The sequence below is a fragment of the Lepidothrix coronata genome, unplaced genomic scaffold, assembly GCF_001604755.1.
Source record: "Lepidothrix coronata isolate B3197 unplaced genomic scaffold, Lepidothrix_coronata-1.0 Scaffold341, whole genome shotgun sequence".
Lineage (NCBI taxonomy): Eukaryota > Metazoa > Chordata > Aves > Passeriformes > Pipridae > Lepidothrix > Lepidothrix coronata.
Window position 1 is genome coordinate 73,288 of NW_016690521.1, and position 27,487 is coordinate 100,774.

The window sequence follows — 27,487 nt, forward strand, 5'->3', positions numbered from 1 at the left end:
TAAGGACAGTGGTGTCAATTAACAAATTATACTTAAAATAGCTTACCTAGCTGGTTATTCGCTACTTTTATTCTGTAGAATTTGATGGATTTTTCTCTATATGTATGTGAGAAGAAATCTATTTGCTTTCTGACCTTGCTTGTTTGCTTTATATTCAGTTACAACATGCTTGCAAACCCAAAGCATGGATTGTCTGAAGCAAGTAATCATTGGTACACACCCTAACCCTAACCCAACCCCCACTCCAGCCTATTCTTCCTTGAAGCTGAAAAGCTGATTTCTGGCAGAAAGAACATGGCTATAGATGAAGTCCAGAAATATAAAAGATACTTCCTCCAATTCATTACTATCTGCACTTCCTTAGCACAACTGTGTTTTAATTGACGCAAAATGGGTGTTTTCATCCTTCCTAATGTGCTTATCTGACTTGCTCTTACCTCTGAGGTCTATTGAGACATGTGAACTTTGACTTTTTTTTTCCCTTCACAGCCCCCCAAGGAAAGGTCTGGTATATTCTCCAAATTTGATAAACAAATCTCCAGAGTCACAGCTATAGAAATACCGCAACACCATTATCGATTTCAGAAGAAAAATAAATGCAATTTACCAGTGCCATTCCTTGCATACCTAAGCACAGCCTGGCATCTAACATAGGAACAAAGTTATTTGACATTTCCTTTTGGTTTTTCTCTCCCATGTTACAAGACAAGAGGCTTGGACATAATGAGCATTTCATAAGCTCTTCAGTACTCATCTTTGGGTGTTGTATGACAAAAGTATGTTACCTTATAGTGAAAACTGCAATGCAGAAAGTAGTCCTCTCTCCCCCCTGCAATTTGACTCCATAACAATGTTAGTCTTGGATACTGTGACTGTTGGTTTTCCTTTCTAACTTTTTTCCCTCCTTTCCTTTGTGTATTTTCTATCCTGTTACCTATGGGAAGGAGAATAATTCCAATCAATTTTTCCATTTTAACTGATGCTATTAGTGAAAAGAACCATTTGGTAAATATGAGACACACTTATTGATGCTTCCTTGATAAAATATTTACAATTAAACACTGGAGATGACCTGGAGGAAAATTGTCTAGATCCAACTTATTTTTAAGACTACCAAGTAATAAAAGAGTCTTTAAACACTCTTCCTGTTTCTGGGGTATAACAGGAAAAAGAGTCCATTTTAGTGAAAGGATATAAGCTTTCTTTTTCAGCTGTAAAAATAGCAACTTTATATTAGTTTATTTTGCTCTCATCTTCACATTAGGTAACATTTAATTTCTCTCTCAGGCAAATGAAATTATGTTTCTGCAGAAATTAAAGGACCTTCATTGCCAGTCATAATACGGAGCTTATTTACCTTGAATATGGAATAATAAAATTATAGAATGGTTTGAGTTGGATCACATAGTCAAAGTCCCCTACCATGGGCAGGCACACCTTCCACTAGATCAGGTTGCTCAGAGTCCCATCCAACCTGACCTTGAACACTTCCAGGGATGGGCGAGCCACCATCTCTCTGGCCAACCAACCCAGTTTTTCACTGTCCTCATCACAAAAAGTTTCTTCCTTATATCTAGTCTGAATCAACCTTCTAGTTTTAAACCATTATCCCTTCTCTTATCACTACAGGCCCTACTAAAAAGTCTGTCCCCATCCTTCCTATAAGCCCCCTTGAAGTACTTGAAAGGTGGCAATAAGGTCTCCTTGGTGCCTTCTCTTCTCCAGGCTAAACAATTCCAACTGTCTCAGCCTTTCCTTACAGCAGAGGTGCTCCAGCCCTAGGATAATTTTTGTGGCTCTTCTCTGGACCCGCTGCAGCAGGTCCATGTCTTTCTTATACCAAGGACTCCAGAGCTGGAGGCAGCACTGCAAGTGGGGTCTCACCTGAGCAGGGCAGAGAGGCAGAATCCTCTCCTCACCTGCTGCCCATGCTGTGGGATCAGCCCAGCACACGGGGTGTTTCTGGGTGCCAGCACATGTGGCTGGGGCATGTCCAGCCTCTTACCCACCAGCACCCTTAAGTCCTCCCCAGGGTTGCTCTCAGTCTGTTCATCAGAAATATGTCAGCCTCAGCCACTGCTTGAGCTCGTCCAGGTCCCTCTGGATGGCCCCGTCCCTCAGATGTGTCACTGCATCCTCAGCTTGATGTGATCTGCAAATTTGCTGAGTTTAAGTGCCAAGAAATTTAGGTTTGTCTCTGTTTCTTTGGACTTTCCAAATCCCACTTGAAGAAACTGAACATTTGGAGGGTTTTTCAATTTTATCTCAGAAATTTTGATTCTGCTGTATTTATACTATTAAATGGCTACACACTATGCACTATAAAATCTGTTACGCTGTATTACCATCCATTCACAAATAAAACGATTGCTGCCTTTGATCTAAAATGTTCCTTCTGTACCTCTACTATTCTTTTTCTGAATATTTTATTGTTAACAGCATACATACTCTGCACATTTTTAAACTTACAACCAAATCCAACTGCTGTTGAAGTAAACGAATTTTTTTTACATTAAAGTATTTAATTAACGAAACAATCATTATCAATGTAACAAACTGAAAAACACAGCAACTTGATACAAGACTGAGGTAACAAAATACTTTGCCAAAACCCTAGATTCCAATGTCAGGGTGAGACAGTTCACAAGAACTATAGAAAGAATTCTTTACACAAATGGCATGCAGTGGACTGCTAGAAAATACAGCCAAAAATAGTGCAACAGTTTTCACACAAAACAAACGAAAATGTTGAAATTGGTTTACATTATAATGTGACAAGTAAGTCGCAATTTGAAAACCAGTTTCTTTGCCTCGTTTTAGTGCTATTTGGAAAAACATGCATTTTGGCACTGAATTACATAAAAACTGCATGTTAAATAAATAATATTACCTACAGTTTTTATATCTTCACAATTCTGAAAACAGTAATTATGACATAATGTTTACTTTTACATAACTATTGCAGTTATTCTCTCTTTGATGGAGGAAAACTTGTATGGTTTGTGGTATTTTTTTGTGCAAATGCTGTAATAATCAGACCTGATAGGCAATATAGGGTATTTCAATAGCAGCTTTCAATTAACCATAAAAGTACCAGATAACAGCAAATGGTACCAAATGACACCATAAAATCTCTAATCAGCAGCGGTAGACCTTTTCATTCTTAAAAAGTAATTTAAAGTTGGTTTAAGATGGTTTAGTAGTATTCCTACACTGCCATCAATCTGAATGTTTTAATACTGTGCAGCAATTTCACAACTGTGCTATACTGAAAACATTAACTGGACTATCGTGTAAAACTATTATTTGCTACATTCATCTTTCTTCTGTATAATGCTTTTTACATTCAAATGACAGTCGTGTGAGGAAATTCAAGGTACTTTTGACATATTTCCAAATTACAAGGTTCTGAGTACGATCTGAGTTTGAATATTGAGTCGGACTGAAGGGTTTAATTTTTCCACAGTTTCATCTTCTGACAGTGACAAATGACTGAGTATAAGAATCATTGCTAAATACTGCCTTTCATTCATGCCACACTGTTTGGTGGCCCATCATAGTTTGAGCCAAAGCTGCTTCCTTTCTAGTTGGGAATCTGTTTTACAAGCAAGTGAAAATGGACACTTTTGTAACTTCTCCAGCAAGCTCCATGGCTTGTAATTTTGAGTAGAAGTGTATTTCTGAAGGCTAGAACACTCTACCTCTTGTACATACAATAACATATGTAACACTTCAGAGACCCTTAAATTCTAAAAGCCATTAAATTCTAAGCGAGTACAGGCTCATTCTATTGCTACCATATCAGTCAGCAGTTACTGTTCTTTCCAAGGAGGCCTGTTAAACATAACTGAAAATTGTTACAACATCCATTAGTTTATTTCCATTGCAATATGCTGGAAAAAATCTCACAAGCCCTCATTGTGTTCACTTCCACATTAGAAATGAATAAGTATTTACATGCTTCTAATGTATGTGTACACTTTATGCTAATAAGTGTTCGATTTTAAATTTAGCTTATATTGAAGACAGATCAGGTCATTCCCTTTTAAAGGGAAAGGGCTACTAGTAACTTAAAAAAACCCTCTTAACTTGAACAGTTCTGTTTTGGTTCACGTGTCATCATTTGGATCACTGTTCTGCACTGTTCAAACGCTATGAATACTGACAGCACACATGACACATGGTCATAGGTGGCACAGTCATTAAAAAGGCTATGCACGTGAGTAATCTCATTGATAACTAATCACAAAAGTCCATAGGTGCAGAATAATTCAAGCCATATCATATTCTTACAATCTGAAGTCATTTACTGGTGACAGGATATTACCGCATTCAAAAGCTTCTACATCATCTCTAATGGCATTCGATGTTCTGCCCCTGCAGATACCTAGTTCAAAGTTGTCTTAACTTAGCAAAAAAAGAGAAAAAATGGTATAGACATATTTTGCATTCTCACTCTTTTCACACATCTCCTGAACTATCAAATAAACTTTGTCCACTTTACATACACTTTCACATGTCCCAGGATCTAAGTGCAGTTGTCATCAGAAACTGATTTTCTTGAAAAGCTGGTATGTATTAGGCTTTCAGGATTGTAACATGAACTCTTAAAAGAACAAAACTTTTAACCTACATTTAACAGTACAGGTATTGCAGTTGTTGTTGTTTTTAGAGAAGTTTCAAAACAAAAATTTAGAAAATCATGCAAGTCCACAGAATACATCCTGCTAGTGCCAGGGAGCTTGTTCTGTTCACTTAAACTAACTTCCGCGTTGTTCCTGGTTTGTAAGCTACAGGCTTGGCTTGCCAATTTCTCCTCTATGCAATCTTGGGAAACTCAGAAGAGGTTTCTGGTGATTGAAGTCTGAATACTGATGCCTCATGGCAAAAGAATTTCAAACAGAAGAAGTGATAGAGACAGATTCTGAGTGCAGGAGTGCAAGGGCACAGCAGGGACACAGTGATGTCAGGACAGTTCCGTCAGAGAAGGCTCAGGTGTATGCTTTTTCTTTTTTTGTTCTCTGGACAAAAAAAGATGGGGAGGTTTCTTTGTATTTGCTCCGTTGTTAGACAGTCTTCCCTAGCTTTCACTGCCATCATGATTTCATAATAGCAGTACCATCTGCCAGTACTAATGTCCTAAAACTGCAACTGAATTGAGTGAAGCCAAGTCATCCACAGAAAGACAGAGCAGGAACAATGATATGGAATCATTCTGAGGACCTTGGGCCACGTGATACATAATATCTGATTACCTGCCTCCCTACCAAGGTATTTAAGATGAACAACATTCAGACCGAATTAAAAAACCCAAACTTGTAAGCAACTACGCCTTTAGTAAGAGAATGAAAGACAAACTTTAGCACAATGCAAATTTAAACAGCCTTATATCCATTGTTAGGGCATTTCTGAGTAAAATAACTGAATAAAAACAAATCCAGCTGTCCTATGCCAAAATACATTTTTCCCAAATAGCTCAAATGTGAACAGCACAATTGTCCAGAGATTTGATACAAAATTTGAGGCAGCCACTTTGCCAAGCAACTCAGTGCACTTAGATTATAAAAATGTTGTTCCACAATTTTCTATTCTAATTGACACTTTGCAGCAAGTTAACACTGTCAATCATTCTGTGCATTAGAAAGAATTGAAACCCAACATGGGCCAAATATTCTTCAGTCACACAAAGCAGCTTAACAATAAAAAGAACCATTTAAAAAAGAATAGGCAGAAGATACGATGCTCAGTTTGTGGTCAAATATCAGTTCATGCAGTCTCTGACCACAAATAGTTGAGGGTTCTAGAATCCTGCAGGAGTCAGGATTAATCTTCTGTCCACCTAACTTGTCTGCTTTCACTCAGTGCATAAGACTATATCTGGTCCTAGGGACAACATTCACTTTCTGCTTTTAAAAGCTATGCCAGAATCAAGTTACATAGGAAAGTGCTGACATATTTGTGGCTGGCTCATGTCAGGAAAACCATCCTCCTCTTCCTCCTCAGAGAACAATAACCTGTTTCTTCAGTTTGGCACTTGAAGTCGCGCCACGTAGGAGAGCAAATTATTCAAATGACATTAGATTAGCGGGTACCTGGAAGAGAATGTAAATTACTCATAGAATCATAAAGTTTGAGACAGACTGCTAAGATCATCAAGTCCATCCTAGAATAGTTCCACTGTCCATGCGAAAGCCCCTTCTGAAGAAGAGATGTTACCTTGCTTGAAGCAATTGAGAGTAGAAGTTTTATGCTGTTAAGGAAACCAAACCTATAGCGAGACCTGCACAAATCCTGATTTGATGGGAATTCTGTAATTTTAAATAATTACGTTTGTCCCCACAGAACTGTGTGTGCACAGAGATTGAAAAGAGGTACCTTTTCTAGTAAGGATTTTCTGTAAAACATGAAAAAGTGAGTAGAAATAAGTTTCACAACCTTACCTGAGGCTTGTTGCTTTTGCACGCGTCATCCAAATGCTTATGCCATAATATTGCATGAAACCTCGAGCCAGTCTGGAACTTGTAAACATTGCCTACAAAAATAAGAAAATCAAAGGCTCTAAATTTGCAGACAGGTACTTCCATGGGATTCTGATTTCTGTGCAGAAGCCAAAGTCCTGAAGTAAACTGTTAAATTAATTTGCACCTCAAATGCTCAGATATGATGCTGTTCATATAACAGAGCCCATGTGAGGCATGTTTATCCAACAATCCTTGTCGAAGCAAGTATGAGAACCATATATAGTCTCACAGGCAGAAAGGCCAAATTATAGCCACAGAAAGGACGACTTAGGTCACATCTAATTTAACCCTGGCTTTCTTCTCATTAAGACTTCTTAGGAAGTTTTTCTTATTTCTAAACTTCGCTTTCTTCAATGTCCTCATGAAAATTGTTTCCTGCAATCATGCACTTCATACAGTAGATGCAAATCCATATCCAGCACCAAAGCCAAAACCATGAAAAGTGAAAGAAGTCTCAAAAATCTGTAAGTAACCACTCGAAGTGCAATATAACTGCAGGGGGCTACCTTGTCTTTTGAAGTTTTTCAAGTTTAATCATGGGAAAAGAGTTATGGCACCTCAAAATTAATTATTAAAAAGTATTTAATAATTACTTAAAAGGCTTATTTTGGTAAATGGTTTGATATTTTAATTGGCCCTAATGTTAAGTCAAGATTTGATACTGACTGATTTTAAGGAAGCTATTCAGAAACTTGGAGATGAGAGTATGTGGACACACGGACATGCTGCAATCTTTTTCACTGGTTGGAGAATTTCTGCAAAACTTGCAGTAACTGTCAAGATAAAGCAATACCTCTGTAGGCACTACAGAAGCACCACAGCCTATTGTAGAAATATGTTCAATTTAATTTGTACCCTCCCTTGAAAATTCTATATTGAAAATCTCCATCTTCAGTATTTTAAATAAGTGCAACTGCAAGTTCTGTAACCTACAAACTCATTAAGAGACACTAATCTACTTCCTGTCACAGAAATTAAAGCAGACAATGTCCATCCTGCAATATCTACCTTTGTCAGGGTTATTTAGCTGGAAAATATCAGGATGCTCTGGGTCGTCAGGCAGTGCCACCATCCAGCCCACAATGGAGACCTTTTTCCCAGGTGTAGATTTATACTGGAAGAGACAGACAAGTCAATCACAGTTGAGACTGTAGCAGGGATTAACTTTTGACTGTAAAAGTTGTGCAAACATATGCTTTAGCCCAGAACAGAAAGTACACTTCCAACACCCTTCCAGATCTGCTTATGCATATCCAATTCTGGGGTTTAGAATAACTTTAAAGCTTACGTGTTTTCGTTCAGTGCCTCTTAAAGATTTTGCTCCAAAGTACAGAAGAGTTGATCCTGAAAGCATAACCCAGTATCTAGTCCATGAGGAGAGCTGAATCAGAAAGGAAAAAAAATGAGGAAAAACTCTGCATATCTTTAACATCTCAAAAATCGATTCACAAGCAAGTCCCAGTGCTACCAAAGGTAATTTCAGAAGCAAGGAATGGAGAGTTAGATAAAGAGTGTCTTCTGGTGTAAATCAGCCCAGCTACCTAAATTTGGATGGCTGGCTGTGAATATAATCCATCTAAGTTGGGTATCTCATAAAAGCATCAGGACTGATTGTTTCAGAGCAAAATAGTGTGTTGCCTTCTACTGGACAGATCTCAGACTTTTGATCAATAAAATTTATTGAGATGACAGATCAAATGACACACAAAGGTTACAACCTTGTTATAACCTGGTTGTAACTTTGATCAGAAAATTACTTTACGATTGATAAAAACATTGTTTTGCATGTTATCAAGCTGCAGGTTTAATCTAATCCTGAAAATTAAACCAGCCACTACTGAATTAGAATCATAGGAAAAATTATAATTAGAATCACTTACAGTAGGTTTCTTGCCTTCTTTGAGCAGTGTTTTTCTTCTTAATGGCCCTTCCATGGTAATGACTCCTGTGGAACCACCTGCTGTGCAGCTGCAGGTGCCTGTTGGGCTGGAAAGACAAAACATTGCTCTGTGTATTTGAGGAAATAAGGACAAGAAGTAAGCAATATAATTTAGCTCTAAATATATCTGTCCTGCACTGCATTACATATATCATCTGACACTTGACTCTGGAATATTGTCCTAACCGAGCTATCAAATAGGAACCAGGATTTTTGCAAAATAGCAAATCAACAAAAGGTTCTATTCTGGGGGCTTAGATATGAAAAAAAAAAAACAGAATAAGTACTGAAGCCCAAAGTCAAAGGCAAAACAAACAATTTCCTTTTTTTATTCCAGTAAATTACAGAAATTATCTGGATTTCTGAAAATTTACAGTTTAAAATTTTGTTAACAGGAGCTCCCACAAATGTAACTTTAAATCAAATTAAACTACCTTGGCTAATTGGAAAACTACATATAAAAATGCCAAATAATTTACTGTACAGTGATTAACATCTTTTTTGCTTTTCCAGGATGAACACAGAGCTTCCCACATACAACAGTGAGAAAGAGCTACAACGGAAGAGCCCAAGTACAGGCAAAGTTCGAAATGCAAACAGTCATTAACAATGTCTCAACTAAACACTGATTGGTATGTGATGATCTGTTAGAATTATCTGTGCTAACCTCTCTTCACTGCCATGGAATCACAATACTTATGTTCTCATATGCACCGATGAGGTTTATCAGAGCCAACTAAATCATGTCTAATAATGAATACAAGGAAAAGGACGTGTATAATCTACCTTTCAGCTGTGAAAGAAAACTATTCTGTCCCCAAATGAGTATGAGCACATGCTGGTGCAGGTGACATACATAATCGCCCCTAGACAAGCACAGCCCTTCCAGCTGGCAGGGGCATCTTCCCCCATTGCACAGACCCGCCTGCTCTGTGCTAATGTGCATTCTGGCCAGTTCTGTATTTCTGATGGAGGCAGTAGAAGATCCCAGAACTGGAAGAATGAACACAAGCATTAGAATTGCCTGATGGTGGACAAACATAAGTAGTGTATTTTAGGGAATAATTCTTCTTTGCGGATTTATTAGGCTTTTCACATTTTTATCACCTTACATTTATATTTCTAGCCTGTATATGTTTTTGAAACAAATCTACCATGGTCATGTTAAGAGAGTATTTTCCAGAAGCAGGTATAATAGCTTAAATACCATTCCAAAATGTATTCCTTTACTAATTTATAATGTATGTGTTTTTATTCCTGTCTAACTTCTAACTTGTGCCGCTATCAGACGTTACTGGCTCAGGTAAAGCAGGTGTAATTACATTTACACATTATATCAATATTTCTACAATGGCTGAAGCAAACTAATTTATACAAAATAAAATTTGACTGCATTTAAACTCCAACTAAATCACAGTGTTTGCAGAATACTGTTTCAGGGCTCTATTTTCTTTACTGTTCATACATACACCTTCATCTCCCACTGCCACAGAATTTACCAAGTCCAGGTCTGGTATGGATGCAAACAATGATTTTTATCCTTCAAACTACCTACAATTTTCCGTGTCACCTCTCTTTGGTCTGTTAAATGGATTACTTGCTCCTGAAAAGTCCATGTCTTAATGACTAGCAACATTGGGAATGCCTGCTACATATGCCATTGCAGATATTCTCTCTCTTACTCAGGGTCCAAGGTAACACCTCTTTACTGTACAAAATAAACACTTCATACTACAGATTTCTGACGCAAACAGATGCTATGGGTAGCTGTCCTGCAAATCAGGAAATAGATTGTGAGAAAAGGTCAAAAAAGTATCCTTCTAACATCATTACTTGTTACAGGAGGCAGAGATGGCCTTCATGACAAACCTGCTTCTGTAATGTCATAAACCCCTAAATAAAGCCTAGTTTTCTGCAAAACGGAATCCAGACATAATGAGTTAAATCAATAGCTACATAATGAGTTAAATCAATAGCTAAACTGAATTTCATCTGAATGGGCCATATACCTGCTTTAGCATTAATAGGAATTTTTACAAGCAGGAAGGGGAGACTCCTGTGAGGTGTTATGGTCATACAAAGATATCTGGACACAAAATACATTATGCTTCTAGGAAAGCATAGAGACCCAAATGGATTTAGCACCATACACGGAGCAAGGCAGAACCCGAACTGTACCTGTAGACACAGCTTCGACTTCTAGGAGAATTCCGGATCGGTACCTTCCAGTTAGGACCCAGTGTGGCATATAAACGACCCCTGTTTGTGAATGCAAATATCTGATGAGGGAAATTCTAGTCTGAGACTTCAACAATTAGGGTTTGGTAAACATGACAGAGATAGCTTCCAATCTTTTCAGGTCCACAGGAAGAAAAACACAAAACCTTTACAGTGCTTTATTTTAAAAAGTTTGCCATTGTTTTCCTAACTATAATAATTTGATAAAAATAACTATTGATTTAGGGCTTACCTATGTCAGGGACCATTTGTGAATTTCTTAGCTAAGTCTGCAGAGTGCTCAGTGAGTGTACATGAAGACTAACTCACCTTTCAAGCCCTGACGGCAGCTCCTCACTAAATTCTGAGCTTTCACTGCTATCTAGAAAGAGAGTAGTACAGAGAAGGAGTAAGAAAACCACCCATGGGAAAATACAAAGCCAATGTATATGGATCACCAGAATACTCTTTATATAGTACCATGGAATTGCTTACTCAAGTCATGTTTTGAAGTGTTTAGAGTTCCTGGTAAAATCTTTAGCTGGAAGAGGCTTAACATGAGCCTCCCCATTTAAAATATCTCACTGATAACTCGCATTACTGCTGTGTTTAAATACCAGACATCTACATGATGCTTTAATTTTCATTTTACTGTTTTTCCTTCAGAAGCTGAGCACTTCAGGAACATAAAATTCAGTTCCTTTGTAAGACAATATTTCTACCACAACATCTGTAAGTTGATTAAAGTTATTAGACATTATATCATTGTTTGTTTTCAATAAGCAAGCACACCTGTAACAGAGGATATGTTAGCTGTATGCTGCTGCTAGGAGTCATGACAAATAAATATGATGGCATTCATTGCAACAGTTCCTGTTTCTCCTCCAATCCTATGACCAATTTGTCCCTCCTTTCCTGGCACAACTATTTAGCTCACAGTTTTAATTTGCCCAGGACTGATTTTCTAATGCTCAGTTTTAGCACAGTGAGCTGTGCCTGTATTTCAGAAGAGCAAAGATCATCTCAGTGTCTAACTCTTGGTCAAGTAATGTTCTATCTTTCAAAGTCTATTTCCTATTCTAGAAATAACCTGAGTCACTTAAAAAGTGGCTTTCTCATGCTTAGAACAGATTCTTGATCACTGTTGCTATTATAATAATTGTTTTATTAATTATAATATCATAATGTGTGCATTTTACATTTCTTCTGAAGTCTCAGAGAGCACAGCTAAACTACTCTCCCATCTTCTAAAACATATAGTTAAAATTAAAGTTTTCTTTGTGAAAAGGCAGGTTTCAAAATATATATCCTGCTTTTTCCCTGGTGAAGTCTGACACTTTGTGTCACAAACCAAGCATCTACAAAACCATTCCTCCTTCATGTCACTTTTACCAAAACCATCAGTGGGCAACTGAAGAAAGCTGGGGTAATGTCAACAGGTATCTGGGCAGCAGTTCTGATCTACCTTCTTCCATGAAAGCAACCAGTCTTTGCATGGTTGCTAATGACCTTCCTAATTCCCTACTTTTGGGTAACCCTGTGAGTCTCCAGCGCCCTGGGACAGGTAGGGGTGCCGGTACCTCTGGAGAGGCCGTTGGCCAGGCGCACGCTGGGCGCGTGTCGTGCGGGGCTGTGACACTCCAGGACACTGTCATCCAGCAGGTGCCGCGGCCGCTCTGTCGGGAAGGTGGCGCTTTTGCTCTCCACGACGCTCAGCTGACACATCATACTGGAACAGGGAGGAAGAGAAGAACATGAAACCCCTCTTATGTCATCCAACAGCCACCCTTGGCTCACAGTATTTCCACTCAGCCTCTGCCTCATCAGCAGGATATTAACAAGCGGGCAATTAAATGGTACCATTTACTGTACAGATGCTCCTTGACTACCAATACAAGTTTCAGATTTTACTGCTCTTTGTCAATAACAATTATTAAATTTCTGCAGCTGGGAAGTTTTAAGTTTTTTGACTCCTCTCTGTACAAAACCCGAACACCCTTGGTGGCAGCAAAAGTAGAAAAAGGAGAATCCAGCTAAGTCACTGCTTGGTGGTCTTTCACTAAGCTGAACTAACACACCATCGCTCCGTGACCTGGGACAAGTCACATGAACTTCTCTTCCCCTAACCCCTTAATTGTGAAATTTGGTAGATGCTGAAACCTTAACTGGGGAGCCGGTGCTCTCACTTAGCTAGGTAAATGGTAGAGAAAAATGTTTCTAATCCATAGCACCCAGGTAAAACAGTGCAAAAATAAGGTGTACCTTCCCTAAATAAGGTGTACCAAGCTAGTAAGCTTCCTTAGATGTATCAGTAAGATGTTTAAAAAACAAAAGAAAACAAATAAAAGTTATGCACAACAGGAATCCATAGACCAAAGTGGATATGCAGCTTTCAAGTACTGCCAATGTCTGGCACCAGCAGAGAATAACAAAAAAAAGTCAGCAAAAATAACAGTGTCAAGAGAAAACCTAGAGAATACACAGTAAAGCCTGACGCACTCTTGCAATACAAGAAATGGAAAGGACAAATACCACCTGTTCTGCTGCTATCTTAAACATTTGTGATGCATTAAACTGCCCAAGCTGAGATAGCTGGGAGTACGTACTTGTTCCCCAGGCTGTGACTCTTCCGGTGCCTTGGCACAGGAGGTGTAGGGAAACTTGCTGCTACTGAGGCATCAGGACACGTGGGTCTCCTGCTGAATTTCACAATTGCTGACATGTCGGACGGACCTAAAAGACAAAGATCATTTAACACTGAACTGGTGCAAACCCCAGAAATTTTGTGGGCTGGTATGTTTAAAATGAATTGTTACAGATAACCCAAAGGCACCATTTCTGAAGCACTGTGTCTTGAACATCAGGGTTACACCATCCATTTTTGTTATAAATTCATCTCTATATGCTTGAACACTCTGAAAGTAGTTTTTTACAGTTTTGCTCATACTTTTAACAATGAACTACAAAAAATCTTGGCATCCTTGCAACAGCTGGATGTGCCAAAGTGTAACATGTAGAACCATAAAGTCAGTTTGTACTTCGGGTGTGAGCAGGAATGTTCACACATGTTTTGAATTTTGTTCACAACTTCATGTTGTGAATAAACTCTAAACAATCTGCTCATACTGACTCATAGCTTGAGCATGTAAGAGAAAGCAGAGGCTTTTAATTTATCTAATGGCCAGACAAATGCATTACTTCTCAATCATCTATGAGCCCTAGAGATGTCTCACTGCAATCATTCTTACACTCATTTTACAGATTTTATGAGGCCTCACAGAAAACATGGATGAAATGTTCTTGTGCCAGTTCCTTGATCCTGTTCACAAAAGGCTGGCAGTGAACTTTGCCATACAGTGGAGAGCAACACAACCTATCACCATCCTCAGTAAATGCAATGCTATTCTTGGCTTGAGATTTCACTTTTAAACACATAGTTATGGCACTGGTGCTTGTGATGAAAGTGGTCATGAAAATGGCTGCCTGCCCCATATCTTCTCCTTGGTACAGCCCAGCTAGCAGCAGAACAGACTTTCTTCTACGTTAAAAGAATCACTTCTTGGAGGCTCCAGCAACCTCAGCTTAGTCAGCTTCTGACCTCTAACCACAGCCCTTTAAGAGAAACTTTGTGACATGAAAAAACACACGCAATTATCCTCAGAATCTTTACAGAAGTGTCTGACCTCAAGTGATAAACTGGAACAGAAGAAAAAAAAAATAAAACAAACCCTCAACATCACAGGGCACAGTTTGACAACAGGATGTGAAGGTACACCTTCAACAGAAATGGCTCTGAGAGAGTGATCACTGACTGGATGAGGCTTCCCAGAGAAGTGGCACCAAACCTGTCAGAGTACAATGTGCGTCTGGACAACACTCTTAGTGATATAATTTAGTTTTATGTAGCCCCGTAAGGAGCAGGAAGTTGGACTCAGTGATTCTTATAGGTCCCTCCCAACTTGAGATATTCCATGTTTCTATCTGTTATATAGGCTACTCCATCTCTCCCCAAGCACAGAATTTATTTAACAACTTCTTCTGCCTTGAACGGAGGATTAATGAGACATAAGAAGAAATAGGAGAACCAATAGTGAGTTTTTCCCAGTGAGAGGCAAAAAATAATACAAATAAACACAAGACGCTTTACTACCCATACTCACTGTATCAAGTTGTATGAAATATAAAAATTAATTACAAATTACTTGTATTTTTATTTCCCCATAGCCTAGACTCTGGAATTTCACCACAAACTGGGTCATAACTACAAAAAATTGCAAAGGTTTTTCCCCTAGCAGTAAGAGGAAAAATTTAATCCACAGTGTTCTGCACATTTGAGCAAAGTGTTCATGGTGCTGTTTAATTAACAATGAAGGGAGCCTCAGGATAAACAAAAATAGGAAACTGCTTCTAGCAACAGAGGAGGAACAAGCTCATTAGAGGAAACTTCAGTAAGATCACTCACTGGGTCATCAATTTAGTAGGAGAACAAAAAGAAAAAACAGTTCTTAATCCTGTTTTCTACCTTATTCCTATATACCAAGTTATATACAATAGCATTTTTGTCTGCCTGTCTTTGCTACCATCACACACATGTGAAAAATGACACCAGTAGCACCAGTCACTGGCATTTGCACCTTCAGAGAAGGTCTTATGTTAAATGGCCACATGACCACATTAAAAAATGCACTTTCAATCATTACTTGATCCAGAGATTCAACCAGTGACACACACTTGGGAGACTGGAAAGGGCCGAGTACAATGTTCTGCTGTATTTGCAACTAAAACTTTTATGCATTTGGGCTGTAATATGATACTGGAAGCTTCTTCCCTGAAACCAACAGAGTTCATCTTCCCTTTCTACCATGGAGGCTAAGCACAAGTTAGAACAGAAAAAGTATGAATCTGAGCAAAATTATGTGATGCCTACTTTAGTGTAAAAAGTGTATGGATTCATATTTCATTGTTAGGTCTGAAAATCTTATCTGCCGCATTAATAGCAAGAATATATATTTCACTAAAGTCTTCTACCGCAAGTTTTCATTAAATTTTTAAAATTTATGCAGAGACAAAACAAATGCATTCAGAAGTTTCAGAAATGATTACAAGCTCTTAAGTTTGAAAACCTCCAGTCCTTCTGATGGACTAGGTTCCCAAAGAGGAGCACTCTACATGCTTTGTTTGTAGTGCCTTTCCATCAGATACTTTTCAATTTGTGAACAGTAAAATTAGAACTACTGAGCTGTTTACTACCAGCTAAGAAGCTTAAAATAAATTAGAACTGAGACCCAGTATGAAGATAGTGGCAGCTGAAAAAGAATTTTCCTGAAAATTATGAGCATTTGTCAGTAAGAGTTTAATCTGAAACTCAGCATAAACAGTGGCTACTCCAAGGCTTGTCCCTTAAATTAGCTGCAAGATTTGTTCATTTTTATATTGCTTCCTGCTGCGTCCTTCAGGTCTTTCTAGTGCCAGTTCTAAATCCCAATTTGCATTAAGTTCTTTAAGTGTATGACATTAAGTTCTTCTAAGTTCACTGAGTGATACCGAATCATTATGTTTAACAAACTGCTGAAACTACAGCCTCTGAAAGAGTATCTTAAGGCACAGCCCTAAATGAATACCAGTACAGTGCAGTGCTTTTTCCCACAGACCCCGTGCCACATATAAAAATAACTGTTAAATTTTGTAATACATAATAGTTTAAAGGTTTAAGTTTCTCACTGTGGAGAGTCACAGAGCTGAAAGCAGTAAGACTATTTGATGACTTTGATTCTAAAACATTGATATTGACACAAAGCCTGAGATTGCATCAAAACCACTTTACCTAGAGAAAGACCAGCAAAATAACAAGTCCGGTGCTTACACAATCGAGCCATACAAAATCAAAGTTAGCTGGATTTGACTTGAGGTAGGTTCAAATGTTACCGCTATTATAACCTAAAAGGATTAACACATCAAGCAAGAAAAGAACTGTTTGAGAGGTTTCACTCTACACTCCCTTTTTTTTTTTTCAAATTAGACACCCGCTTGGGGAGCATGGAGTGAAATTTCCAGTAATATGAATGCAACACAAAAATATTTAAAGTTTGATCATTATAACTTGATTTAAGAAAGAGCTTTTATTACCTGGATAGCTTCAGAACAGAAAAGGTTTGTTAAAAAAACAATTACTTAAAAATCAAGTCGTATATCTAAAAGGACTGCACATCTCAGATTGAAAATAGTACTAGGAAACAAAACTTCAGTTCATGTAAAAATACTGCCTGGCTTAAGGTGAAATGTGTCAAGGGTGACAGAATTTGTGGAAATAGGTAGAAGAGCCTTACAACCTAAGCTAACAGCCTGGCTTCCTTACTGTTATATATGGCAACCAAAACTGCTTGTAACAGTCCTGGGAAAGGAGGAAATGGGCCTGGGTTGACCAACCACTGGAACAGGCTGCCCAGAGAAGATGTGGAGTCTCCCACACTGGAGACATTCAAGAACCATCTGGACACAGCCCTGTGCCATCTGCTCTGGGATGACCCTTCTGGAGCAGGGAGGTTGGACCAGATGACCCACTGTGGGCCCTTCCAACCCGACCCATTCTGTGATTCTGCAACTTACTCTAATTCATACTCAGTGTAGTTCTACATATTCTCATCTCCAAGGCAAGAGAGGGAAAGATATACAGTTTGGCTCTGTTAACCCTCGCTAAGATAAAAAGAATCTGAACTTAAAAACCTTTACAAAGTCTTTGCATCTGCTCTGCTGCCAAATGTTTACGAAGAAGAATGGTGAATTTTAGAGCTCTGTCAGGCAGGATCTGTGCTGCTGGGCACTCTCAGGGCAGCAAGTGTGGGGTACAGAGAGTGTCAGCATGAGTTAAGGGGCAGAGGGGAGATGACCCCATTTCTGTAAAGGGGTAAGAGACAAAGAGAGCCTGTGCCAAGAAGGATGCCAAAGAGGATAAGTGGTGAGACACTGATGAAAACTGCACCAAGGGATGTTCATGGACATACCAGACTGTTGAGCAATTAGCTGGGGAAGCTATGCCCAATACTGCTGATAACAAAATTCAAATATTTAAATTCATTTGAGAATGGAGTTATTTTTCCAATAAGTGAAGTCATCTGCTACTGCTAACTCTCCTCTTTACTCTCCTGGCTCCACTCCTAGTGCATACTGTTACCATGATTGCTATTCTGTTATTTTGCCTTTCATGGAGACAAAGCACTCTTAGTAGGATTTTCCAGTCAGCTGGCATGAACAAGGGTTAGTTTGGTTTTCATTATTTCTCAGCATCATTTTCAAGATTATGCTGACACGCACAAAAAAAATTTATAAAAATATTAAAACATTATTAAAAATTTGTTTGTGTTAGGGAACGTGAGACAACTTCATCAGAGTGAGCTGAGTGCTGTTCTGAGATCTGTGGCAAGAACATTTGGAAAAGTTTACACATATCCCAAAGGATCTCACTGTTTTTTCCTTTGCATAATTTTTCCATGAATAATCCTTCAAATGTTATAAATGAACATTACTTTTGCAATCCTTCAGTAAAACATGTGAACATTTACAGTCTCCAGAGGTTTTAAAAAAAGCAACAGAGTGAGGGAGTTACAGTTCACAATTTTTCTCCAGTAGAAAGCTATCAATAAACCAGTACTAGACATGCAAACAGAAAACTGAAAATGAGTTGCATATTATATGATGAAGAACTGAGGGATTTTTCAGGAAGGTAAAACAGTCTCAACTACTCACTATTTTCTGGTGAGCAGCTAAGAAATAAAACTGATACTTACCAGCTCTGTTTCTAAAACTTAATAAAGACATTCCAAGTCACAGACTCTCTAGTTAAATCTTCGCTGTAAATTTTTACTGTTCTGTTTCCATTGTAACCAAAGTCAGTGGGTGATAATTAAAACTTTCAAAGAGAAAGACCTACTTACAAAACACACAATAAAGAACTTAAGAAGAATTTTGTGCACAGAATCAAAAATGACACCCAAAAATTAAATCTAGAATGACAGCTATTGTAAAAGAACAGTTTTAATTTTCAGAGTATTGCTTTACAATTCAATGAAAGCCTACTAACACACAGAACGTGTAAGAGACTTGTTTGCTATGGCTGCTTCTCAGACAAGAGCAAACTAAGAACAAGAATCTGAGTCCTTGGCTGCACCTCTCTGTGCTCCCCCAAGCTCCCCAAAAGCTCTCTCACTCACACTCACACACACACACACACACACACACACACACACACAAGTCCTTCTGACTGCACACCTGAGTCTAATTCCTTCAAATGCTTCCTGGGTAGAAGTGATACTTCTGATTTCAGGTGTCACTAATTGTCAGCATTTGTGTTACTTTGCACCAGTGGAACATGCAAAACACAGACTTGCACTTCAGCAAAAATGTTGACTTTTTTTGCAGTTGGATCTGCAGAGCAGTGTATGGGCTTGGGTGACATCCAGATTGGCAGTGAAGAGATACCCATTGTGAGAGCATAGCTGCAGGGAAACTGTGAAGTTTGGGTTCAACCAAATACATTAACCAATTCATAAAAGAAACCCCAACTTTTTACAGAAAAACTATTTCAGGTGACTGCTGTGAAAAAAAGAGTCAAAACCAAAAAAAACCAAAACCAATTAAACCCCCAAAAAACAGCACAGAAAAGCCCCGAATCCTCTGGCTGTTTTGCATGTTCATAGCATTCCTTGGGAGTAACAGCTTGGTAGTTAAAATAAGCATCAATGAATTAGGACATTAGGCTTTTTGATAAGGAAGTCACAGAAAGTAATAGAAAGTGATCAAATTAAAAACTGAGCATGATCATTCTCTCCTTGGAAACTTTGTATTTGTTTTGATAGAAAATGCTTCTACAATTTTGGTGGACCTTTGGTATACTAAGAAAAAGCCCAAGTACATTAATTCCGGTTGGATTTAGTGGTTGATAACATGTGAATCCCACAGATTTGTCTGGTATTAATTTGTTTCAAAAATACTCCAATGACTTGTAAAAATTTGTCTGGAAAGTATCACAGAGGAAGAGATTGGAAATGAAAGAGCAAAGTTTCCTGGACAGTCTGTAAATTTATGTAAAGAAAACTTAGTTCTTCCATTTCTACCTTAAGTCTCGTGTAAGAAAAGCAGACACTGCACATGAAGCAATGGCCAAGAACTTGCACAAGGATTAGACAATCCTCATTTCCACAGAATGATTGGCTGCTAATGCACTTAGCGCAAACTATTTATTAGTTGCCAAAGCAACCAGTAAAACAAATGGAAAACTAAATGTCAAACTCAGTGTTTACATAGAAAACGACAGGGTGGGAGGGTTTTATTCTAAAATTCTGGGACTGCTGTAGAGGTATCACCAGTGTAGTATACCTACTTCAGAGAGTTATAAATGTGCAAACATCCCAGTCTTTCTTTCTTCCTTCTGTTTCTACATTTTCAACTCCTACATAACACATACTTCACATCCAATAAATTTACCTCTTCTAAGTAATTAAAATACATATTAAAAGTTGTTTATGAGCTACCTGTCAAAGCTGAATGGACACAGCACAAAAGGCTGAATTTTACCCCAATAACAAAGAAGAGAATATACCTGTCTCAGATTAATTACTCCATATTCCTGGTAGGATGGCTCAAAAAGACCTACTTGGGGAACAAAAAAGAAAAAAAAGGGAGGGGGTGAGGGTCCATCCCTGACTACTGCATAACAAAACCCCCAAAATAAGGGCTACCCACAGCGGAGGCCTCGCTGTTGCTAACTTCAACACTAACTCTAATGCTAGATGCTACTTTAATGAAGGCGTTTGTTAAAAATCACAGAATCGTTAAGATCGGTCTTTGATTCGCTTAGTACTAGACACAATTTTCTGGATAATTATTTTAATATTATTTTAACTGTTTATATTGTTCTTCAAGACAGGATAAACATGGTATATTTCAGAGAATGAGTATCCACTCTCTAAATTTCAATTAACACTGTGCCCTAAACTTTTCAAAGCAACATGATAATACAGAACATACATAAAGTTTTCTCTCCTGAGCGACACTTTGTGTGCGAATTCTGAGGAACTTCGGATGCTTAGAAGACTAACTTATTTGCCATATATTGCATTAAATCTTCTTTTGTTCTGGGAAAATGTATTGAGTTATACCTTCCAAAACAACCTAACAGCCGTACCATAAATGCCAAGCACCTTCCAGCCAACACTGCAGGAACACAGATGTCTTTTACAGCTAATTCAACTGGAAACTGTGAACAGTTAGCATACTATAAGCTCTCCAGCTACATTCTCTCTCTCTCTCAAACCACAGCAAGGCAGAATGAAAAGCTGCTGCCAAGGAAGCTGTGTGAATCACACAGTTCCTGAAAGCATTCAGCTAAACTGCTTAAAGCTCCTTTTTAAATGCTGTTTGCAAGAGACAAGAATCTCTGCAGCATCATGGAAGATATAAAATCTTCCTGTGAAAGCACTATTCACAATTATATATGCATTGGTAATCAAATGAGACTCTCTTAGCCACTAATATACAAAACATAGCTTGTTGTGAGACAGACACTTTAATCAGATGCCTACCTCCTGTTCAAATTTACTGGAAAACCAGTTGGCAAACAAAGTGGAAAATGGACACATGGTTTTTCTCCAGTACTTTCCAGAAATACTGTAGGATTTAACTGTTTTTATTGAGCTCAACACTCATAAAGATACTTTAAGGGGAAAAAAAAGAAAACCACAATGTCCCTGGCTAGGGTAAACTGTTAATATTCTTTCGAAAGAGAGAAAACTCAGTAGAAGATAAAGTCGCAGTGCTGGCAAGTAAAATCCATTTCCATCATGAACACAAACAATTATACTTTAGGACATGAACATGACACTATTCCCTGCACTTAAGTCCATTATGGACTTTGGAATTATTACCAATGATACTGAGGTTTTTTTCTGTCTCTGGAAACACACACCGACCTGTGTGAGGATGCAGCATGTCACAGGGAGAACTCGACTAGACTAACCGCTATTAGGAACATATTAACTTTTGGATTGTTGAGAGAACTGAACTGATGACTGTCCTTATGGGCCAAGAACCTTTATTTTACCTTAAAATTACTATAACGAGACTCACATGACTTAAACTATTGACTGGAACATTAAACTACTGCCCAAAGCACTTTGAGATCATCTATTATCATTACAGCTTGCTGACTGCAAAGGACTTACTTATGATGCACAACGTTTGAAGTGGAATTAATCTCAAACTATAATTTGAAACCAAATAAAACTGACTATTTTTAATTCTCCACAGTCAAATATATCATTACTGATATTTGAGTATTTTAGCTCAGAATTATTTAAGACTACCATATGGGTATATTTCTATTTATTAATGCTGTGGAATAAACAATAAATTATTGCCTTCATGCTTAGTTAAATTTCAATTTAAATTCATGCTAACTTACTTAACTAACCTTCTCCAGAAATAAATCTGTTTTTTCAGTAAAATACACCGGATTCCCTTTAGTAGCATTTTTGCAGCCACATAGGTGCAGGTCACTGAAAAATTCCTGTCGGTATTACAAAATGCTGATGGCATTCATTGTCTAACTGGCAGTAACTGAAAACTCTCTAGCTGAGCAAGAAATACAGCAGCCCACAAGTTGGTCAAGCTTTTGAAGGAAATATTAAGAGAAAAACAGAGCAATAGGAATGAGTCAGCACTTGGTTTCTAGTCATCACATTAATTCTCACTCTCAACAAAGCAAGAGCACATAGGGTCACTGAAGACTTAGAAGGGAAAATTCATCCTCTCTTAATACTGCCAGATACCACATGATCACATATTCAATTGAGTAGGTACTACTGAACATTGTCATCATTATTTTGTGGACTCTAGCTGAACTCAAGGCAGTATCATGCCATATTACTTGCCTAGTTCAGGTGAGTTCAAACTTCCTGTTTCCAGCTTTGGAACTGTATTTTTAATTGTCTTCCTTTATAGTTCTAATAAAGTCTCAGACCTTGATTAAGAATCAGAGTATTGGCAATGATCACATACTATGCTGCTATGACCAAAGTTAGAAATTCCATAAACACCCTAATGAAATGTTAGCATCAAAGCCCAAGTATTGAGCATGTCAACATGAGCAATACAAAGCAAAAGCCAGAAAACAAACAAGTTCACTCATATGTCTGCTTTAAATATGTAATGAGAGGCAATGACTTAGTTTCAAGTTCCTAGTATGAAAAAGCTAATCATCACAAAAGCAAAAGAAAGTATGACATGATGCGGTGGGTTCACCTTGGCTGGCTGTCAGGTACCCACCAAGCTGCTCCATCACTCTCCATCCTTCACAGGATGGGGCAAAGAAAATAAGATACAAAAACCCCCGTGAGTTGAGAGAAAGGCAATCTGACACAGAAAAGCAAAGGCTGCAGAAACAAAAACAAACAAACAAACAAAAAAATGTTTTATCCTCTACTTCCCATCAGCAGGCAATGAGCAGCCACAGTCTGACCGAAGCGTTGCAGCAGATACTCAGGAAGACAAATGCCTTAGTAACAAATGCCTCCCTCCCCCCTTTCTCTTAGCCTTCATTGATGAGCACGTCATATAGTATGGAATATCTCTTTGGGCAGCTTGAATGAGCTGTCCTGGCTATGTCCCCTGCCAACATCTTGTCCACACCCAGCCCACTGGCCTTTTTGGCAGGGGGGTGAGTTCGGAGAGACAGCCTTGGTGCTGTGGGCACTGCTTAGCAGAAGTCTGGTACTTCAGCAGAAGCCTGATACCTTGGAAAGGTATCAACAACTTTCCAACTGCAGACACAGAGCACAGCACTGTGATGGCTGCTACAGAGAAGTAAACTTTCAAATGCACGTGTTCATTAACAACTGCATTTGAACTCACCTAATAAAAAAAAATTCTCCTCTGAACTATTTCCTTATTCCTATTCCACAACAATTAATAATACTGAGCATTGAGCAGGAAGAGGGAAAGCACCTTCCTGAAGAAACTGAAGACCAGGTCAACTGTTTATCGAGCTCTGGGAATAGCAATCACACTCCTGAGATAAACAAGAGGTTCCCTATAAAAAAATGGTAATTTGACAGCTGCCAACATGAAGACCTGAGAGGTAGATGAAAACCCCCCTTTTTTTTTCTTTCATATTTAGTATCTTCCTTTTTCTTTCTCTCATTCAGTGAGAAGACACTTTGAATGCCAAATGAAACTCCTTGTCAGATGTGGTCTGGACCCCGTAAGTCTTTTACGTTCGCATGTGGTTTAACATAATGAGACAGAAAATTGGCCATTCAGGTTCAAGAGATTAAAAAAGAACAGCTTTTGAGATAATGGCTCCTATAGCAGTAGGTACATTTCATACAGTCTGATGTTTGCTTAGTCTGTTCATAGAAATAAACAGATTAGTTTTGGTCAACTTATGGGTGGTACCATAGTTATTTAGATGTTGCTAGAAGCTGTTACAAATCTTTTGTTCTCCTGCTTTACACAATGAAATTGTCTCAAATTTATATGATCACACAGAAATCTGAAAGGACAATTTCCTATGTTATTCACTGCACTGATTTGTTTGTACCGAAAGACGGCCCTTTTTTCATCACTTATTAAATAATCATGAAAATACAAGCATTTGTGAAAAATTCCACAATCTGACATCTGTTCCAATGCTAGCAAACACCCTGTGTCATCCCTTGACCTGCAACTGTTTCTAAATAAGTCAGCAATTCTTATTGTTGACTCATGCTACTGTTGTACCTCTGGGTTTTCTCATACACTTCAGTGAAGGATTTCTGTAATTAAATTATTTCCTTACTCAAATTTTCAAACAATGTTTTATACCTGCAAGATCTTCTTTGGAGGAAACCAGTCGAGGAGAGCTGTTACCTGGCTCAATTCTTAAAGACAATCTGGAAAAACAAGTTTTTAGAGAAATTAACAAAAAAAAATTCTCAATAAAAGTTGAAAGTAATTATTTTGGCACTTTCTTGGAAGTGTAGTTATTTATTTAGTGATGTAACAAAACAATAATTTTTTCAAAGTAAATCACTATCTGTTAGAACCAAGAAAGAAACAGTGAGGAAAGTCTATGAAAACAAAAAGGGAAATTGTTACTTTATCCTCCCTCTCAGTGTAAAACTGTAAGTTCGTATAGTCTTTTACCTGGAAAAAAACCCCTCTAAAACTTAATAATTTAGACACAAACCTAACAGCAAACATTTTATTCCCTCCGAGCATGAAAGTGAATTTACTCTGTTACCATGTGGAAACACGCACTCAGAAACAGTTATTTAGTTATTATGACTTACAGAAAAGTAACCAAGTTACCAACACTTAATAGAAAAGAAGATAATTGGAAGAAAATATTATATGTCACTCTGCCAAACTCCTTGTGTTCTATGATGACCTCACTCCCTCTGGCATTATCTCAGCACTCCAATGTGTCTCCATCTCCCACCGCATGTCACTTCTGCCATCTCTCAAGTTTAGGCACTTGACATTCATGGGTCCTTTACTCTGTACACACAGTTTGACAAAAAGGTATGGAGGACTACAGTGTTAAGTAAGTTTTAATGGAATAGTCATAACCCCAAAGGAAATAGCTGCTGTCACTGCACAGCACTGCACACACACAGCAGCTGTGGAGATCTCGAGCACCTCCCAACCGTGCACCCAGGAAAGGCTTTCTGACTGCACAGAAAAATGTGCAGAGGGACAGGGGAAGGAACCTATGAGAGCATTTCAAAATATCATGTGTGGCCCAACTATCATTTTTCTTACCCTGTTTATGGGGAATACCTTCCAGTTCCTTTTTCACAGTATTCAAACACTGTCAACTATGTTTCAGTGTGAAGTCGATTAACAAATGTACAGTCACTTTTCATGTTACTGAATTTCTATTCTTCTGATAGTACTACATTCTTTTAACTACCCAAAGTAATGTATTTCAAGTAGGTAATGAATCAATTGTTCCTTTCCAGGCTACCTTTTCTTTCTGCAAGCATGATTTCTGTGACTCAGAAGCAGTACCATGACTCTCCTAGAAGCCAACAATGAGAGAGTTACAACAATACAAGTGCATGATTCAAATGTTGATCACATGGGAATTTCTTTCAATACGGAAAAATGGCAAAAGAACTTCCTTTGTAACAGGGGGAACTTCCCTGTAAACAGGGCCCTACTGTGTGAATTTATCTTCCATGTCTGTAGAAATGTTCCAGTTGCATCCCTTGCCCAGTAGTTATTCCTTTGTTCACTTTTAGGGGTGATCTGTTCCTCACTATATTAGAGCTTTATTGTTCCCATGCTGTGAGCTTGATTTTTGCATAGAAAGCTTTCTATATTTTTTTTATAAATAATCTCCTGCAGAACTGTGCCATATACAGACGCTGAAAAATTTAGATATTAAGCTCATTTTACCAGGTTAGCTCATATTTGACAAACCAAAGTCCTTAGGCAAAGCAGAACATGCGTTTCAACTTGTTTCACAGTTTTTCTCCAAACAGAAGCAGACAACCCCTCGTCCTGCTAACCCATCACTGTTCCACAATTGTTAATTTCTTCTATTTCTGTCTGTACAGGGGAGATGTTACCTGTTCTTCCCCATACGTGAAAATGGCATGTTTAGTTTCTGCCAGCTTTGAGGAGCTCATTTCTGATGTTCTTTCCTTACCCTGTTATCAAGTAAGTTACTCAGTTTTATTAGTTCTCAGGCAATAGCTACAGTTTATTTGGTCACTGTGGAAACATCTGTCTAATCAGCCCACTGCAAAGAGATATGACTGCAATTCAGTCCACGTAAGCAAATCGCTTCTTTCTTTCACGGTGATGTGATCTGTAATGCATTCCTCCTGAAAACTTCTTGCTTTGTTAGAATAAAAGGAATTTAAATCTGTACATAAGGATTAGAAACTAGCTTTATTCTTAAGCATGCTGAACTGAATTGTTCTCATTAAGCAGGTCCAGTCTATAATTTCAGACAACTATTTACAGAATCAGGCATTATTTAGAACCAGTGTAGCAGGACTACCTCACGTCCCTGAGAAGGCCAGAAATCACTTGTCTAACTTTACATTTTGTACCAACTTCGTCAGCTTACTGCATATCAAGGTCTAAGATTCAGTACAGCTTTTGCACGTTTGAAAAACAGCACAGGTGAAATACTGTCTATGAATATGTACATCAGGGGAAGTGCTATGACCTGCTATAGGATTTAAGGCAATGCTGAGACAAGGACAATGTTAGTCACAACAAAGCAGTGCAGTCCTCAAAGCTGTTCCTCGGGGCACAGTTTCTGACCACAATTTGCATACGAAACAAAATGGGTCTGACATATCTGAAACATTTTTGGTTGCCTGTCTAGCATTTAAACAGTAGATTCTACAACAGTAGGTTCAGCAACATTAGGTTGCTGGAAGCTCCGCTGTCCTCAAGAATCCCACAACATTCTCCTGGAGAGGCTGGCAGTCCATGGCTTGGACAGGTGCATTCTTCACTGGGAAACATCTGGCTAATGGCCAGGCCCAGAGAGTGGTGGGGAATGGGGCCACATCCAACTGGGGCCAGTCACTAGTGGGGTTCCCCAGGGGTCAGTTTTGGGCTCAGTCCTGTTTAACATCTTTACTGATGATCTGGATGAGGGGATTGAGTGCACAGTCCATAAGTTCACAGACAATACCAAGCTGTGTGGGAATGCTGATCTGCTGGTAGGCAGGAAAGCTCTGTAGAGGGATCTGGGCAGGAGGCACTGATAGGCCAAGACGAACAAGGCCAAGTACTGGTTCCTGCACTTCAGTTA

At 38.4% G+C, this 27,487-nt stretch overlaps 1 protein-coding gene across 2 annotated transcripts in view; it reads right to left on the reverse strand.

Moving 5' to 3' along the window:
• Window positions 1-2,409: 2,409 nt before the first annotated feature.
• Window positions 2,410-27,487, reverse strand: part of RALGPS1 (Ral GEF with PH domain and SH3 binding motif 1) — a 76,071-nt gene continuing 50,993 nt past the window's right edge. For both annotated transcript variants that reach the window (XM_017838441.1, XM_017838442.1), the window contains 10 exons: window positions 24,532-24,599; window positions 13,284-13,410; window positions 12,258-12,406; window positions 11,008-11,059; window positions 10,639-10,719; window positions 8,402-8,507; window positions 7,810-7,902; window positions 7,530-7,635; window positions 6,441-6,532; window positions 2,410-6,092 (listed from right to left, as the gene is read on the reverse strand). In XM_017838441.1, coding sequence (XP_017693930.1) covers window positions 6,063-6,092; window positions 6,441-6,532; window positions 7,530-7,635; window positions 7,810-7,902; window positions 8,402-8,507; window positions 10,639-10,719; window positions 11,008-11,059; window positions 12,258-12,406; window positions 13,284-13,410; window positions 24,532-24,599 — 904 coding nt within the window. In that variant the 3' untranslated portion in view covers window positions 2,410-6,062. The remainder of the gene's footprint in view (window positions 6,093-6,440; window positions 6,533-7,529; window positions 7,636-7,809; window positions 7,903-8,401; window positions 8,508-10,638; window positions 10,720-11,007; window positions 11,060-12,257; window positions 12,407-13,283; window positions 13,411-24,531; window positions 24,600-27,487) is intronic.